The sequence below is a fragment of the Physeter macrocephalus genome, unplaced genomic scaffold, assembly GCF_002837175.3.
Source record: "Physeter macrocephalus isolate SW-GA unplaced genomic scaffold, ASM283717v5 random_867, whole genome shotgun sequence".
NCBI lineage: Eukaryota > Metazoa > Chordata > Mammalia > Artiodactyla > Physeteridae > Physeter > Physeter macrocephalus.
In genome coordinates this window covers 11,242-25,926 of record NW_021146153.1, presented here as the reverse complement: position 1 = coordinate 25,926, position 14,685 = coordinate 11,242, and the positions used below count along the sequence as shown (strand labels likewise).

The window sequence follows — 14,685 nt, the reverse complement described above, 5'->3', positions numbered from 1 at the left end:
TAGATGTTACAGGTCATCCTAGGAGGTGGTATAGACATAAAGACAGGCAGATCCCCAAAGAGTTTGTTGCAAGCTCTAAAACAGCTGCAAAGAGAATGTATACCATTTGGAACATTCAAAAATGACATCAAGAGGGCTTCTCTGGTGGCGCAGTGGTTGAGAGTCCACCTGCCGATGCAGGGGACACGGGTTCGTGCCCCGGTCTGGGAAGATCCCACATGCCGTGGACCAGCTAGGCCCGTGAGCCATGGCCGCTGAGCCTGCACGTCCAGAGCCTGTGCTCCGCAATGGGAGAGGCCCCAACAGTGAGAGGCCCACGTACTGCAAAAAAAAAAAAAAAAAAAAAATGACATCAAGAAAGACAACCAGCCTCAGCCCCACCGTATGATACTAAATAAGTGTTCTGGGGGAGAATTGGCAGGGGGTCAAAGCTGCTGTCTGTTTTTTCCCTTTAAGGTCTGCATTCTTATGACCAAAGGTGGTTTTAAAATAAACCCTTTGTTACCTCTTTAAAAAATCTTTTAAACAAGAAGCTGAGCTCTCATTTAGAACATATTTGGATAGGTTCAGTGACATTACTGTTTTTACAAGCTGTGCAAAGGTTGACCGTCAATGCCTGGTGCTTACAGAACCTTTTCTTCGCTTTGCAGGTTTTCATCTCCGTGAACTGCTTAAGCACAGATTTCTCTTCTCAGAAAGGTGTGAAGGGGTTGCCTCTGAACATTCAGATCGACACCTATAGCTATAACAACCGCAGCAACAAGCCTGTGCATCGGGCATACTGCCAGATCAAAGTCTTCTGTGACAAGGTAAGGCTGCCGACTCGGCAGGGACGCTTAGAATACCGCGTGCGAGGGGCACCCTTCCTCACAGGAAAAGACCAGGAGCTGTTTAAGTTCGATAAGAATGTATTGCTGATAACATAAAAGAGCTTATTTTAAATAAGCAGTTCAGGTTTTAGCCATGCAAAATCACATTATGTAGGGGAGAAAAATAATCTCCTTTTGACTGAAAAACTGGAGGCGTTGATGAGCACATTTTGTCAGGCGTGTCTGATGGGGTGGCACACAGGGACTCATGCCAGCTGCACCCAATCCTTGGTGACCCCTCAGCTTACGGGACCTGCAGGCCACGGGTGCGGTGTTGGAGCTCTTCCTGAGCTCTGGGTCTGAGGACTCTGTGCGTGTGTCATCACTGGCTCACCTCCCTCCAGGCTGTTTGGCGAGTTGTCAGCCAGCTCACTAAGGCAGGAGAAAATGGGATGCAGATTCTTCCTGACAGCAGCAGGTAGGCAGGAAGAGAGAGCGTAGGCCCAAATGACGTCAGTGTCATTTCTTTTCTCTGGTATGACGCCTTTTTTGCCGGAGAAGAGACGTGCACTTTTGCCAGGTGCAGCGCGAGGGGCTCAGCTGGATTAAATCCAGAGAGAAGCTATAGGCCCACGCCGGTTTGGGGTTTGGAGACAGTGGTACCCTCAAGAACGGGGCGGAGCCGTCCGCTGAACCAAGACTGAAGAAGACTGACTTTTCCCACTCAGAAATATCGGACTGTATTGTGTTTGCCAGTCTCCTCTTCTCATCCTGTTAAAACCTCTCTGTCACTAAGATTTTTAGAAGGTACTAGGAAACTGGCAGTATATTTGCCATCAGGGGTCTGGTGTCCTGGCCTGTGTTCTGGGTGCACAGAGCAAGCACGCGGCCCTACGTGGATGAGCCTGAGGCCCTCCAGGCCCAGAGGACTCCCTCAAACACCCAGGCTCAGCGATGTTTACCGAGTACCGGCCACGTGCCTGATAATGTGCTAGGTGTATTAGTTCTCTGCTGCTGTTAACAAATTACCACAAACTTAGTGGCTCAAAACTACACACATCCATCATCTTACAGTTCTGTAGGTCAGAAGTCTGACCCAAGCCTTACTGGGCTAAAATCAAGGTGTTGGAAGACTGATTCCTTTCTGGAGTCTCTGGGGGAGAACCTGTTTCCTTGCTTTTCTGCTTTCCAGAGGCCGCCTGCATTCCTTGGCTCGTGGCCCCTTCCATCTTCAGAGCCATCCTCACACGTGCTCCTCTGGCTCTCCTGCTGTTGTGGACCCTTGTGATTAGATTGGGCTCGCGCAGGTGCCCCAGGATACTCTTCCTGTCTTAAAGTCAGCTGGGGAGCAGCCTCCTTCTCCTTTGCTGTGTAAGCTGACAGAGTCACAGGTTCTAGGGTTCATACGTGGACAGCTTTGAGGGGCGTTAGTCTACCCACCGCAGTGCTTTAACATGTGCTGCATTTTACAAATGACAAGTCACATCTGCCGTAGAGCAGGGATTTCTGACCCTAAGTCACATCTCTTTCCTTCATACCACTTTCTTCTTTTCAGCCAAAAGACAAACTATTGCGATGTCCATGTTCTTTTTTAAAAAATCTAGGGAGAAATTAAAGTTTTATCCGTTTAAAATTTTTTCTGACATCTGCTGTTTCTTTTATTTATTTATTTATTTATTTATTTTTGGCTGCGTTGGGTCCTTGTTGCTGTGCACGGGCTTTCTCTAGTTGCGGCGAGTGGGGGCTACCCTACTTTGCGGTGCATGGGCTTCTCATTGTGGTGGCTTCTCTTGTGCAGCACGGGCTCTAGGCACGTGGGCTTCAGTAGTTGCAGCACGCGGGCTCAGTAGTTGTGGCTCGCGGGCTCTGGAGCACAGGCTCAGTAGCTTCTCATTGTGGTGGCTTCTCTTGTGCAGCACGGGCTCTAGGCACGTGGGCTTCAGTAGTTGCAGCACGCGGGCTCAGTAGTTGTGACTCGCGGGCTCTGGAGCACAGGCTCAGTAGTTGTGGCGCACGGGCTTAGCTGCTCCGCGGCATGTGGGATCTTCCCGGGCCAGGGCTTGCACCTGTGTCCCCTGCGCCGGCAGGCGGATTCTTAACCACTGCGCCCGCAGGGAAGCCGTCCGCTGGCTTCTGAACACGTGGACTGAGGCTCCGGTAACGTGTTCATGTCTGATTTCCGTGTCAGTTCTGGGCTGTTTCAGTGGTTTGATCACCCTCCTCACTCTTGGCCTCCTGCCTCCCTGCATGCCTGGCATCTCACTGGACGCCAGACATGTGAGTTTTACCTTGTTGGGTGCTGGATGTTTCTGTCATCCTGTGAATCTTCTTGAGCCTTGTCCTGCGATCTAGTGAAGTTCCTTGGAAACAGGCTGATCTCCCCAGGTCTCCCGTTTCCCGTCTGCTGGGCGGGTCAGGAGCAGTGCTCAGTGTCAGGCCATCCTTCCCCACGGCTGAGGCGAGCTCTTCCGGACTCTTCTACCCAGTGCCCGTGAATTATCCGTTTTTCCAGTCTGATCACTGGGAGCAGGCGCTGCTTCGGGCCCTGGCCTCTAGTCTTTTCAGATGTTTTCTGCTCCCCGACTGCGGGTGGCTTCCTCACGCTGTGTGCTCTCGGCGCTCTGCTGAGTGTGTGGGGCCCTCTGAAGACATCCAGGGTTCTTTCTCTCCCAGCTTTCCTCTTTGCCTGCCGCCTTGCTCTCTCTGCTTTGCCTCTGCCTTCTCATTCCGAGGAATCTGGCCCGTGGAGACCCCCAGACATCCCTCCCTGGGCCGCAGCCTGGAAACTCTGGGGGGTGCTCAGCACCTGGGGGTCTCGCCTCGCTGGTTTCCCGTTTCTAGGGAATTGCTCTTCCTCGTTGCCTGGTGGCTCGGGGCCTTCAGAATCCTTGTTTCATGCACTTTGTCATTCTGTCAGTTGTTTCTGAGCAGAGGGTAAATCTTGAGTGGAAGCAAAAGCCCCTTTTCATGCTTTGTAGATGTAGCTGATAAATAAGGAGGAAAGTGTCCTATTTTGTAAAACTTCCTTTTAGGGAATATAACTTACCATCTACATGAAGTTATTGTTAGACTGTTAGAAGCACCTGAGAGATACCGACCAACTCCAGTCGGTAACTCGAGGAGACTGGCGATCTCTGCCTGTTCTCCTCCGTCAGGGAGGTGATGATGTTTGCGTCAGTATCACGTAGCAATGTTGATAAGCAGGTATGTATGTCTACTGGTGCATTAGTGGAGCAACATCTTCTAAAAGGCAGAAGGGTGTTTTGTATTCCGTATTTTTAAAGGTGGTTTTGTTGTACAATCGTGCCGAAATCAGTGGGATGATTTTTACTGCCTCTCTTTGCTATTAGGGAATTTATTTACAGAAAAGTAAGTCACCTTAAGTCAAGTAAGTTCATACCTGAATAACTTTGTAAAGAAATCTACGTCATCCAGAAAAAATGCCACTAGGTCAAAAGCAAAATGACTAACGAATAGTTTTGTTTTTATTGCACTTTCTTGCTTACTTTCAGGTCGTGCTTGTCACTAACAGGCTTGTGGGCTCAGCTGTGTGGCAGTGCCGTTCTCTGTGTGGTTGGAGCACACTGTGTACATATGTCCTCTTTGTAGGCCCGGGAGCCTACTTTTTCTCTTTTAGGTGACTGCAGATTTCCAGTTAAATGTTTGCTTTTGTGAGTCACAGTTGGTCCTATCTGTCACTTAGTAGATGCCAAGTCCTTGGACAAAATCACGGTTTTCAGTGACCATGTTGCCCATACAGGAAAGTACACTCAAAGCAGGGTTAACCTGTGTTTTTTCTTTCATTTTCTTGTTAACAGACAACAAGAAAAGTCACTTGTGTCTTTGAAGCCAGTGTGTGGTACATTAATGGATTTTCTTAACTTTCCATTTAACCTGGCCACGTCCATTGTTGAGGGGAATTTGGCTCTATTTGTTTGTTTTTTAAATAAGTGTTTTCCTGTGATTTCATATAGTTAAAAATAGTTTTAAGAATGGGCTTTTTAGAGGAAACTACTGTGATAAGCTTCGTGAGTATAGTAAGCAATGCAGCTCATTTCCAAAGAGGAGATATTTTCCCCCCATAGGTCAGGATAAGAGTTAAATATTTTCAAGAGGATCAGATAAACAGAACCATGTCTTGTCTTCTCTTGACCTAGGGAGCTGAACGGAAAATCAGGGATGAAGAACGAAAACAAAGCAAAAGAAAAGGCAAGTGTACTGACCCCAGCTCCCAGTTGAATGCCTGTAAGTAGAAGTGTTTTCACCAAGCATTTTAGACCTTTTCCATTCAGAACGGTGACTTGAAGGTTTCAGGAAGAAGATAGAGTAGTGGATATTTTTTACTGCTGTGAGGTGGTAGCTTTGCTTCCTTTAACCAGGTACAAGGACAGATGAGGGCTGAACTAAGTCATTTTCTGGGGAACTGCAGGAAGGATTCCTGAGTTTCTCCAGAGTTCAGACAATTTTGGCTGTGTCAGTTCTGGTTCAGGTTGCTGGCTCCAGTCCTGAAAAATAACACACAGTCCGCCCGAATAGCTCATGATGAGATTGGAACTTGTCTAGGTTTTTAAGAATAACACCCTTTGGAATTCAGGTTGTCTTCATTCCAGATGAGTGTGGTGGTCTTAGGTTGAGTAGTCTGACATTTGCAGAATCTGCAGGGCTTCTGTTTGGACATGGCACTGGGAAAGCTTTTTTTCTTTTTCTTTTTTAATGTGACCAGCAGTCATGTTCGGAAAATCCTGTAGCTTTCAGCGAAAAGGAAAAAAAAAAACCAGCAAGCTGCTCTGTGCGGGCAGCGCTTCATCCACAGTGTGCGGGCGGCCGCACCTGTTCTCTTCGTGGCTGGCGCCCAGCAGACGCGGCCTGAGTGCAACAGTCAGGGCTCTCGCTGGCCTCACGCTGCAGCCTCGCGACGTCACTTCAGAGAGCAGCTAACTGGCTAGGAAAGCTCGTCACTAAGCACCGCAGGGTGGGGGATGATGGAGTCTGTAATTCAGTTAATAAGAGGTAGATGGTCGTGCTGACCCTCAGCCTCCCTGAGGTTCGGTTCTGAAGATGAAGGTCTGAAGTTGAGGTTCGTGTTCTGAATTCAAGCGTACATCGCTGTCAGAACAAATTATCGAATGAGGAGAACTAGGGTGAAATTGCTTCCAGATTATGTTTATACAGTCATAAGTTTTAGCCTTTCAGGCAGAAACTAAACATGCTTTGCCTCTGCTCTGGATCTTCTGGTTGTGTGTGTCTGTGTGTGCTTAAAGATGGCTTTTTCTCTCCTGGTTTTGATAAGATGTGCAAGTGATTTTAGTGCAAATACAAACAACCTATTCCTTCCCATAAGCTGTGATTCTTCTCAGTTCAGGCAGCATGACCTGTATTTGGTATTCTTCTACAATTTAAGTTTCTTAAACAGTGAGGAAAATGCTCTGTGGCCTGCATCCGGTCTGCGTATGTAAGCTGTTGACTGTGGTATCCTCATTTTTTTTTTTTTTTTTTTTAAGTTTCTGATGTCAAAGTACCGCTGCTTCCCTCTCACAAACGAATGGATGTCACGGTTTTCAAGCCCTTCATTGACCTCGACACGCAGCCTGTGCTCTTCATTCCTGACGTGCACTTTGCCAGCCTACAGCGGGGCGCTCACGTGGGTAACCAGGACCCCAGGGTGGCTGCAGGGAAGTGCAGCTCCACAGAAGGAAAGTCCTTGGCATTATTCATGGCAAACAGAAGCCAAAACTTCGTGAGGTCTGGCCAGTGTTAGGTGTCAGCTCTTTGGAGTGTTCGGTTTGGGCAACGTGATGTCCATGCAGTCAAGGGTGTGTAGTAAGCACTGTTGGTGGAACCACAGTACAAGACCCGGCAAGTTAATTCTGTGTGAATTTATCTATTTGTATCTTAGCTCATTTAAAGGATACTGGAATAGTAACAGAATTTGGAGTCTGAGTCTGTGATCCTGTGAATTTAACTTACATGGGTCTGGACAGGAGGGAAAAGCCAGAGGAATGCCTGGGGGTGGGATCCTTAATGGGATAAAGAACATCGGAGGGCTCTCTCTATGGTTTAAGTTAGGGGATCACCGCTGGCACACGTTTGGCTGTGTTTTGGCGACTAATGTGAAATGTAACAAATATGCAGTCAGCTTTGCTTGGAGCAGAAGCTCAGTGGAGGTAGGACCTGGGTGGAGTGGAGCGTGCCCGTCAAGCTGAGCTCAGAGAAATACCCCAAAGACATCTGCCATGCGCTTTGTACATGGATTCCTACAGACAGATGAGTTTTCAGAATTCTTCAGGAAAGTCACTGCCAATGTCTTCAGTTTCTAATGAGAAGCTTTGGGGTGAGCAGGGGTCGGCAGTCTTGTGCTGTAAAGGGTCAAATAATAAACATTGTAGGCTTTTGGGGGTCAGACAGTCTCTGTTGTGACCATTCATCTGTGCCACTGTGGGGTCAGAAGCACCGTAAACGCCGCGCCATGAATGGGTGTGGCCGTGTGCCAATAATAAGCAGGCACGGGGCCAGGCTCATCTCGTGGGCTGTAGTTTGCCAGCCCCCGAGTTAGAGGAGTTCAAGACATCCCCAAGAATCTGGGCACTGAAAAATAAGGCTAGAGGATTTTGTATGAGATTGGTCACATTCAAAATTATTTTCATTTTAGGAATAATTCATTTAAGGTCTGAAGTATTTTAGCATATTCTTGAAAAGCAATCTTTTTTTTTTTTTTTTTTGTCCTCAGGTCCTTCCCATTGCCTCAGAAGAATTGGAGGGTGAAGGGTAAGATTTATGTTTTGTTTTAACAAATTCTTATTTTGAAACAATCTCAAACGTATAGAATAATTGTAATACAAAGAACTCATTTTTTCCTGAGCCATTTGAGAGTAAGTTGGGGACCCAGTGACCCATCCATCATTCCTAAATACTTTGGTGTATGTTTCCACAAATGAGGATGTTCTCCTGCGTAAAGAAGTCAGGATATTGACATTGACACCTTAGTACCAGCCAGTCCATGTTCCCATCCAGGCTTTGCCAGTTGTTCCAGTGATCTCCTTTATGGCAAGAAAAGGTCCAGTTCAGACTCCCACAGTGTATTTCGTTGTCCTGTCTCCTTAATCTCCTTCAATCTGGAACGGCCTCAATCTCTCCTTGACTTTCCTCAGCTGATACTTCTGAAGGTTACAGACCCGTTGGTTTGCAGGACATCCCTCTGTCTGGGTCTGTCCTTTGTTTCTTCTTGGTTGGGGTAGATGATGCGTCTTGGCGGGAAGGTCACAGACAAGGCCCTGCTCTCGGTGTGTCCTGTCAGGGGCACACACTTTCAGTGCACCCCGCGGCTGGTGACGTTCGCTCTGATCGCTTGATTCAGGCCGTGTCTACCAGGCTTCTCACTGTGGAGTTACTCTTCTCCTTTTGTAGCAGGTGTTTTGAGGGGAGAGGCTTTGTAGCTTTGCAAACATCTCATTCCTTGCCCCACTTTGCATTTCTTCATTTACATGTTTATATCAGTACGGACTCGCGGTTTCTCGTTTTATTCACTAAGTTCGGATCCATCAGCATCATTTACTCTGCTCACATTGTCCCGGGGCTCTGGGGTCCCTCAAGCTTGCTCCTGGATCCCTTTGACACGACCCTCCTGTCCTCACTGCTCGAGCACTTCCTCACTTTCAGGCAGAGTGTGTTCCAGGCACTTGCGTTTTCCCTTCTCCGGCCCTCAAGTCAGCCTCTTCTCCGAGAAGCCCTGGTTCCTTGTGGAAACTGGGCTTTAGAAACCCAGAGGAGGCCCCCGGGTGTGCCTGGTGCTGCTCCCCGCCCCTGGGGCGCCCTCCTTGGCCCACGCCAGCAGCCCTCCCGCTCAGCACCCCACGGTGTTGAGGGCCCAGCCCCCCTCTTCGGGCCATCCTGGCGCCCCGTGCCCACCCGAATTGGCCACAGGCCTCTCTGCCTCTAACTCATTGTGTTCTCAGACATGAATCCTGCAGGTGCTTTCGTTGGAGGCCTGTTATTGCTGGAAGCTGAGACAGGGTATTTTAAGGCCCAGCCTCTATTCTTGAAGTGATGATTCTGCTCAGAAGCAAGCACTTATTTCATTTTCAGGTTTTTTTTACCGTTTTCTTGCTCACCTACTCTGAGCCTCCCAACATTGAACACCGCATAACTGTGACTTTGAAAGCCAATCACTCTGATCTTTTCACTTCTTTCTCCAAACGTACTGTAAACATTTCCCCTTTTTATTTCCGCTGACACTGCTGTACTTTAACCCTTTGGAGTTTTATGCTACGATTGTCTCCAAAGTCCTCCAACTGGTTCTTCTGCTTGTAGGTCCTGGAGCCCCTCCGACCTCTCCCGCGCACACGGATTACAGCATTCTTGTCTCACAGCACTTTCAGGTTCCCTGATAACTGCAACACGAAATCTAGAATTCCTCAGAGCTGAATGATTAAGATTTCCCAGATTAGATTTATCTTCTTCTGGAACATTCTGTTTCAGCCAGCCTGGCTTTGCATTTTCCCGCTCACACTTCCTCCCTTTTTTGACATGCCCTCTCCTCTGCTACCACCTTCACGTGCGTCTCAGATCCCACCTCCTTCATAAGTGTTTTCCTGAAAAAGAAACCGCGTCCCCGCACCGGCAGCCTGAGCTGTGTACGAGCAGCCCGGGTGTCTGGCAGGTGCCTGGGTGTAGCCCCAGCTCTGCCATATTCAGTAGTGCGAGCCTGGTTCGCTTGGCACCTCTCCTTGGGCCTCAGATTTTCATCCACAAAATAAGGAAGCTGGACCAGATAGAGAACGAAGGTCATTTTCAAGCTAAGATTCAGCGATACACCCCCAAACTCCTCTTGTTTCTGCAAGTGATTTAAGGTGGAGTCACTGATTGCATACCTCGGGTCACCTGCAGGTCTAACTTGAAAAGGGGACCTTACGGCTCGGAAGACGATTTTGTGGTCCCTCCTCCTGCTAAGCTGAGCCGGGTAGAAGAACCAAAGAGAGGTGCGTTGCTTTACATTTCCTAGTGGGAGTTTTCAGTGGGAAGTGAGCTCTGAATTTGTCAAAAGCATACATTGCTCAAACAGATCTCGTCAGTGTTGACTTCCTTGAGTGTTCCTCCATCAGACCAGCTCCTGGCTTGAGCTGGGACTTCCAACAGAGTTAAAAGAAGCTGAAAGCCGTGTTCCTTAAGACAGATTGTATATCGGTTCATGTTTGCTGTCCTTGATGTGGACATCTCCTTTTATTTTAACCAATACCCACGGTCTTTTTCTTACTTTGCTCCTGCCAACGAAGTGCACTTTTCTTTTTCCCTCCTTATTCCCGATTGGCGGTCAGTGCTGCTCTATGTGCGAAAGGAGTCGGAAGAAGTCTTCGATGCCCTGATGCTCAAGACTCCATCTTTGAAAGGCCTGATGGAAGCTGTAAGTAAGAGGAACTTTGTGGTCCTCTTTAAAACGTAAAAACAAACTTACATAGAATTTGATTGGAACAAATCTTACCAGACCATCCGGATTTGTGTGTGGTACTGAAGCCTTTCTTGAGCCCCAGCACCCTGTCTGTGGCTGCAGCACGTGCCACGTTTTACCCCACGTCCCAAGGTCCTCAGCGGCTGCAGGGCTGTCCCCACCTCAGACCGCTGCACCCAGCGCACTGGTTGGTAGATAGTATTCACTCAGCAATGTCTAATCCTCTGAATCGAGTGAATTTGTGATGACCTATGGAATAGTTTAATTTTCATAGACTTGGTTAAAGGGAGATAGCCACTTAAACTACTTAGAAGCCGGCAAAAGTTAATTCTAGCGAATAAAATCTTAAAAACTTCACACATAAAACAGTGGCTCCTCGGTCTGCCTTTGAAACTCCTGATCTGGGGCGTGACCGAACTTGTGTCAAGATCTTACTCAGAGCCTATTCATGAAAATGTAGACGTGTGACCAGAGACGACCACGGCCCCTCCTGCGGGATCTCAGCAAAGGGCCCACAGCAAACTGACCCCAGCCTGCCCTTAAGACATCAGAGAGAGATGTGAGAAGGGTGCCATGCTGATTCCCCGTTTTGGCTTTGCCCCACGGTGAAATTCAAGGAATCAGCACTGGGTCTTGATATTTATCAACCTCGGCCCCCTGTAAATCATCGGGATCTTTGAGCTCAAAGCACGCCCATAACTGGGCTGGAGATAGGTTTCTCCCGGCCCCCCCGAACCCCCGACTACTGCAGTGTGTTGGGTTCATTTAAGAAACATTTGTTAAGGGCCTGCTTTGTGCCAGACACCGTTCTGGGCCCTGGAGTTAGAAGGGTGCGTGACAGTGCCAAGTGGGGCTTAGATTCTGGTTAGGAAGATAGAGACAAGAACGTAAACAAAGACATTACTGTGTAATTTGCCAGGTACTGATAAATGCGATGGAGAAAACGAAAGCAGGGCAGCAGGACAGAGGCTGGGGGCGCTATCGCTCAGCCCCTCAGGGAGCTCGGCGTCCACGGCGGCTCTAAGCCCGTCCTGCCACCCGTAGCCCTCTGCTTCCTGCGATTTCTCCTGGGTCCCTCTGGCTTACCTTCTGACAGCCCTTCTTAAGAATCACGCAAACTCTTGATTATGGGGAGAGGAGAATGTGAGAAGAAGACTCACTATGCCGAATAGAACTTGTTCACAACTCGTGAGGAATTCATTACAGTCTTCCATCTCCTGGGCGGGGATTACGTAAATATGCAAAGAATTGCTATCCAGTGACACAGAAAAGAAATGAACTTGTTTGTATGATGGGAGCTTGGATTTGGTTTGAAATGTGTATTTTTGTTAGATCGAAAGTGATCTGAAGGCTGGTCTTCTGAGGCCCCGTTTTCAGGGCCCCCTGGAGCTGTGCTCTTCAGATTGAGGCTGGGTGGGCAGTGACCCCAGTGTGGGAGTGGTCTGGACAGCAGTGCAGATAAAGCGTTGGATCTCGACTGAATCAGCTGTTTGTCCTGTAGTAATCCATCCCCTTCCTGTACAGGTAGCGCCTGTGCCCTGAGAGGAAAACCTCCAAAGTTTGTACCGTACTGATCTCATCACACTGTGTGGACCACCCGTTGGTCATGAAGGGGAGGGGAGGAGGGGCCACACCTTGGCCGGAGCCTCGCTGCCCTCTGGAGAGGCTCTGGGCAGCCCTGGCAGAGGTGCAGGCCTTGCTGTGATCAGGGCCTTGGTGTTCCTTCTGGGCTGTGGGATGTGAAATCGTTTCCTTCCTTCTCATGATTCTGTACCCGAAATTAACTCCTGCTTTGTGCTGGACACGTTTTAATCCCACAGCAGTCCTGGGGTGGGCGAGGTGAGATAAGAGGAAGCTGAGGGTTAGAAAGGTCACCTGCCAATGGAAGGTGAGTCAGAACTGATCCCGCTTAGGTGTGTCTGACTCCAAAGCGAGGCCTCTGCGTGCTGATTAAAGTACCTGTGACAAGATGGATGTGTGTCATTGTACGCTTGTCAAAACCCGTGCGCGTACAGCTCAGAGAGGGAACCCGAGTGGATGGTGGACGTCAGTTCCTAATGGCGACTGAGTCGCCGCAGGGTCGCTCACTCCCACGCAACAAGCGCAGCACACTGGTGTGGGGGACAGTGAGCAGCCCTGTACTTCCCGCTCAGCTTCTCTGGAAACGTAAACTGCTCTGTGAGGTAGTAATTTTCAAAAAACTATGGCCATGTAATAGACTTGGGACATCTGTAATCTCTCGAGAAATAACAAACACCCGATTCCAGCTTTCTCCAAAGGCAGGTAACACCCCTCCCCAGGATACAGACGGGCTCTCATCTGTGTCTTTGCATGTGCACTTGTGAGAAATGGAAAGTCGAGTGTCTGTACCACTATATTAATATATATATTGTTTGTTTGTTTCAAGGCATGAAAACAGCATTTTGTGATTATTTTTCTTTTACTCTTTCAGATCTCAGACAAATATGATGTTCCCCAAGACAAGATTGGGAAAATATTCAAGAAGTGTAAAAAAGGGTGAGCAGTGACTGGCATTCTTAGTACCTCTAAATAGCGTTAATATTATACAACATTCATGTTATTCACCTGCATTTGTGCCCAGTCGAGAGCCAGTCATAGAAGCATCAATGCAAGAATGTATTTTTTCTTACTAACTTATCCCATAAAGTTGATTTACTTTTGTAGGACATTTCTGTGGGTTTTTTTCAAGTAGAGTCTTTGTTCTTCGCATGCTTGGCTGCAGTGCAGTGGCTCCAAATTCCAGAACACGTGATGAAATTTACTAAGGATGACAGCAATCGCTACCCCGTTGACTGAGCCCTGTCGTGAGTCAGGCACTGGACCGGGCACTTCGTGTGTTATTTAATTCTCACGTTACCCTCAGACAGGTGCTACTACTCATAGTTTTTAGACGAGGCAGCCGAGGCCCGGAGAGCCTGAAAGGCTTGTCCAAGGGCAGGTGGGGAGTCCGTGCCGAGGCCATGACTCAAGCTCTGTTTTGACCGACTGCAAAACCTTTGCCCTTCCCACTCCATCCTCCTGCCCTGGATCATGTTTTCAATCGCAGAATATTGCTTCTTTGTCCAGAAGTTAATATTTTTAGTACTGTTTTACTTAAGCGTCTGTGCTGTTTGGCATGGGTAAGCAGGGTATAGAATAAGAATTTCTTGGCTTAATTGTAAAGCGAATGGAATTTTCTAGATAGGCCTAGTGGGAACGATTGGACCTGACAGTAGTTCAGCTAAACTTTAAGGGTAATTAAATTAAAGGGAAGATAATTTGTCAGGGAGCTCTGGCTTCAGATCATGTAGGTTAATCTTACTGATGTGCTTTCGAAAGCTGGACCAATGAAGTGCTCCCCTGTAGACTTATTTTGTTCATTATAATAAATGCTGTTTATTGAATGATTATTACATGCTGAAATAATAACAATAACTAAGCTAGGGTGTCTCCTTTATCACATGCCCTGCATGTTAAGTGTTTTACTTGAGTCCCTCGTTTAATCCCTACAATAATCTTATAAGGTGGGCACCCCTGTTATACCCGTTTCGTAGATGAGGAAATTGAGGCGCAGGGAGATTTAAGCAGTTTGCCTCCCGCATCCTAGCTAGTAAGGGGCAGAGCTGACGGTGGAGGCTGGGTCTGACTGCAGAGCGGGCAGGACTGAGTGGGTCTGTCTTGGCTCCCCTCTCGCAGGATCCTGGTGAACATGGACGACAACATCGTGAAGCATTACTCCAACGAAGACACCTTCCAGCTGCAGATCGAAGAGGCCGGGGGGTTGTACAAACTCACCCTCACCGAGATCTGAGGGCGCCCCGGCCCACGACTCCCAGCGAGCTCAGGGAAGCGGTCACGTGGGCCTTTGGGTTGGCAAGCCGCAGGTTCCCCGGTCGGCCACCTTCCAAACAGGGGTGGATGTCAGCGGAAGGGGAACCTTTCCAGTTGGAGATGGCGCCGCATTTGGCTTGGAGATAGCATTGACTATATTGCATTGGCGTTTTTCAGATGACAGAGAAAGCATATACCACGATGTTTGAATTTTCTGATATAAATACTTAGCATTAAAAGTGAAAACTTTGTTCCAAGATTTACTAGATTACCTGGGAACCTTAAGGTATCTGCTACGTTATTTATAAAAATATTGTCTCTTCAGTGCTAGCGGGCCTGCTCACTAGTGCGCGTCAGACTCGGTGTAACTATGACTGCCTCAGGTTATGGGCACGGCACCCCAAGAGGACCAGGTGCGCCCTTTCTCCCTCGGCCTCTCATTCCCCAGTAAGTGTTTACTCCAGTAAGGCAAGTTACCGAAGTCTTCCTTTGCAACTCTCCTGAACATATCAACTGCCTCTCTCATGAAGAACTGAAACGGTTACAGTGTGCGTCCGTCAAAGCTAAAGCTGCGTGTATGTAAGTGCAATACGTCTTGAAGGC

The 14,685-nt window shown here is 48.2% G+C and overlaps 1 protein-coding gene across 1 annotated transcript; it reads left to right on the top strand.

Annotated features, from left to right (window-relative positions):
• Positions 1-512: 512 nt before the first annotated feature.
• LOC102976805 (grainyhead-like protein 1 homolog) lies at positions 513-14,464 on the top strand (the record flags this gene model as incomplete). Its single annotated transcript, XM_055083338.1, has 8 exons — positions 513-809; positions 4,967-5,018; positions 6,311-6,450; positions 7,537-7,574; positions 9,693-9,784; positions 10,121-10,206; positions 12,704-12,768; positions 13,948-14,464. Coding segments are annotated over 8 exons (885 nt in total), but the record flags the coding sequence as incomplete, so codon positions are not given.
• Positions 14,465-14,685: the final 221 nt, after the last annotated feature.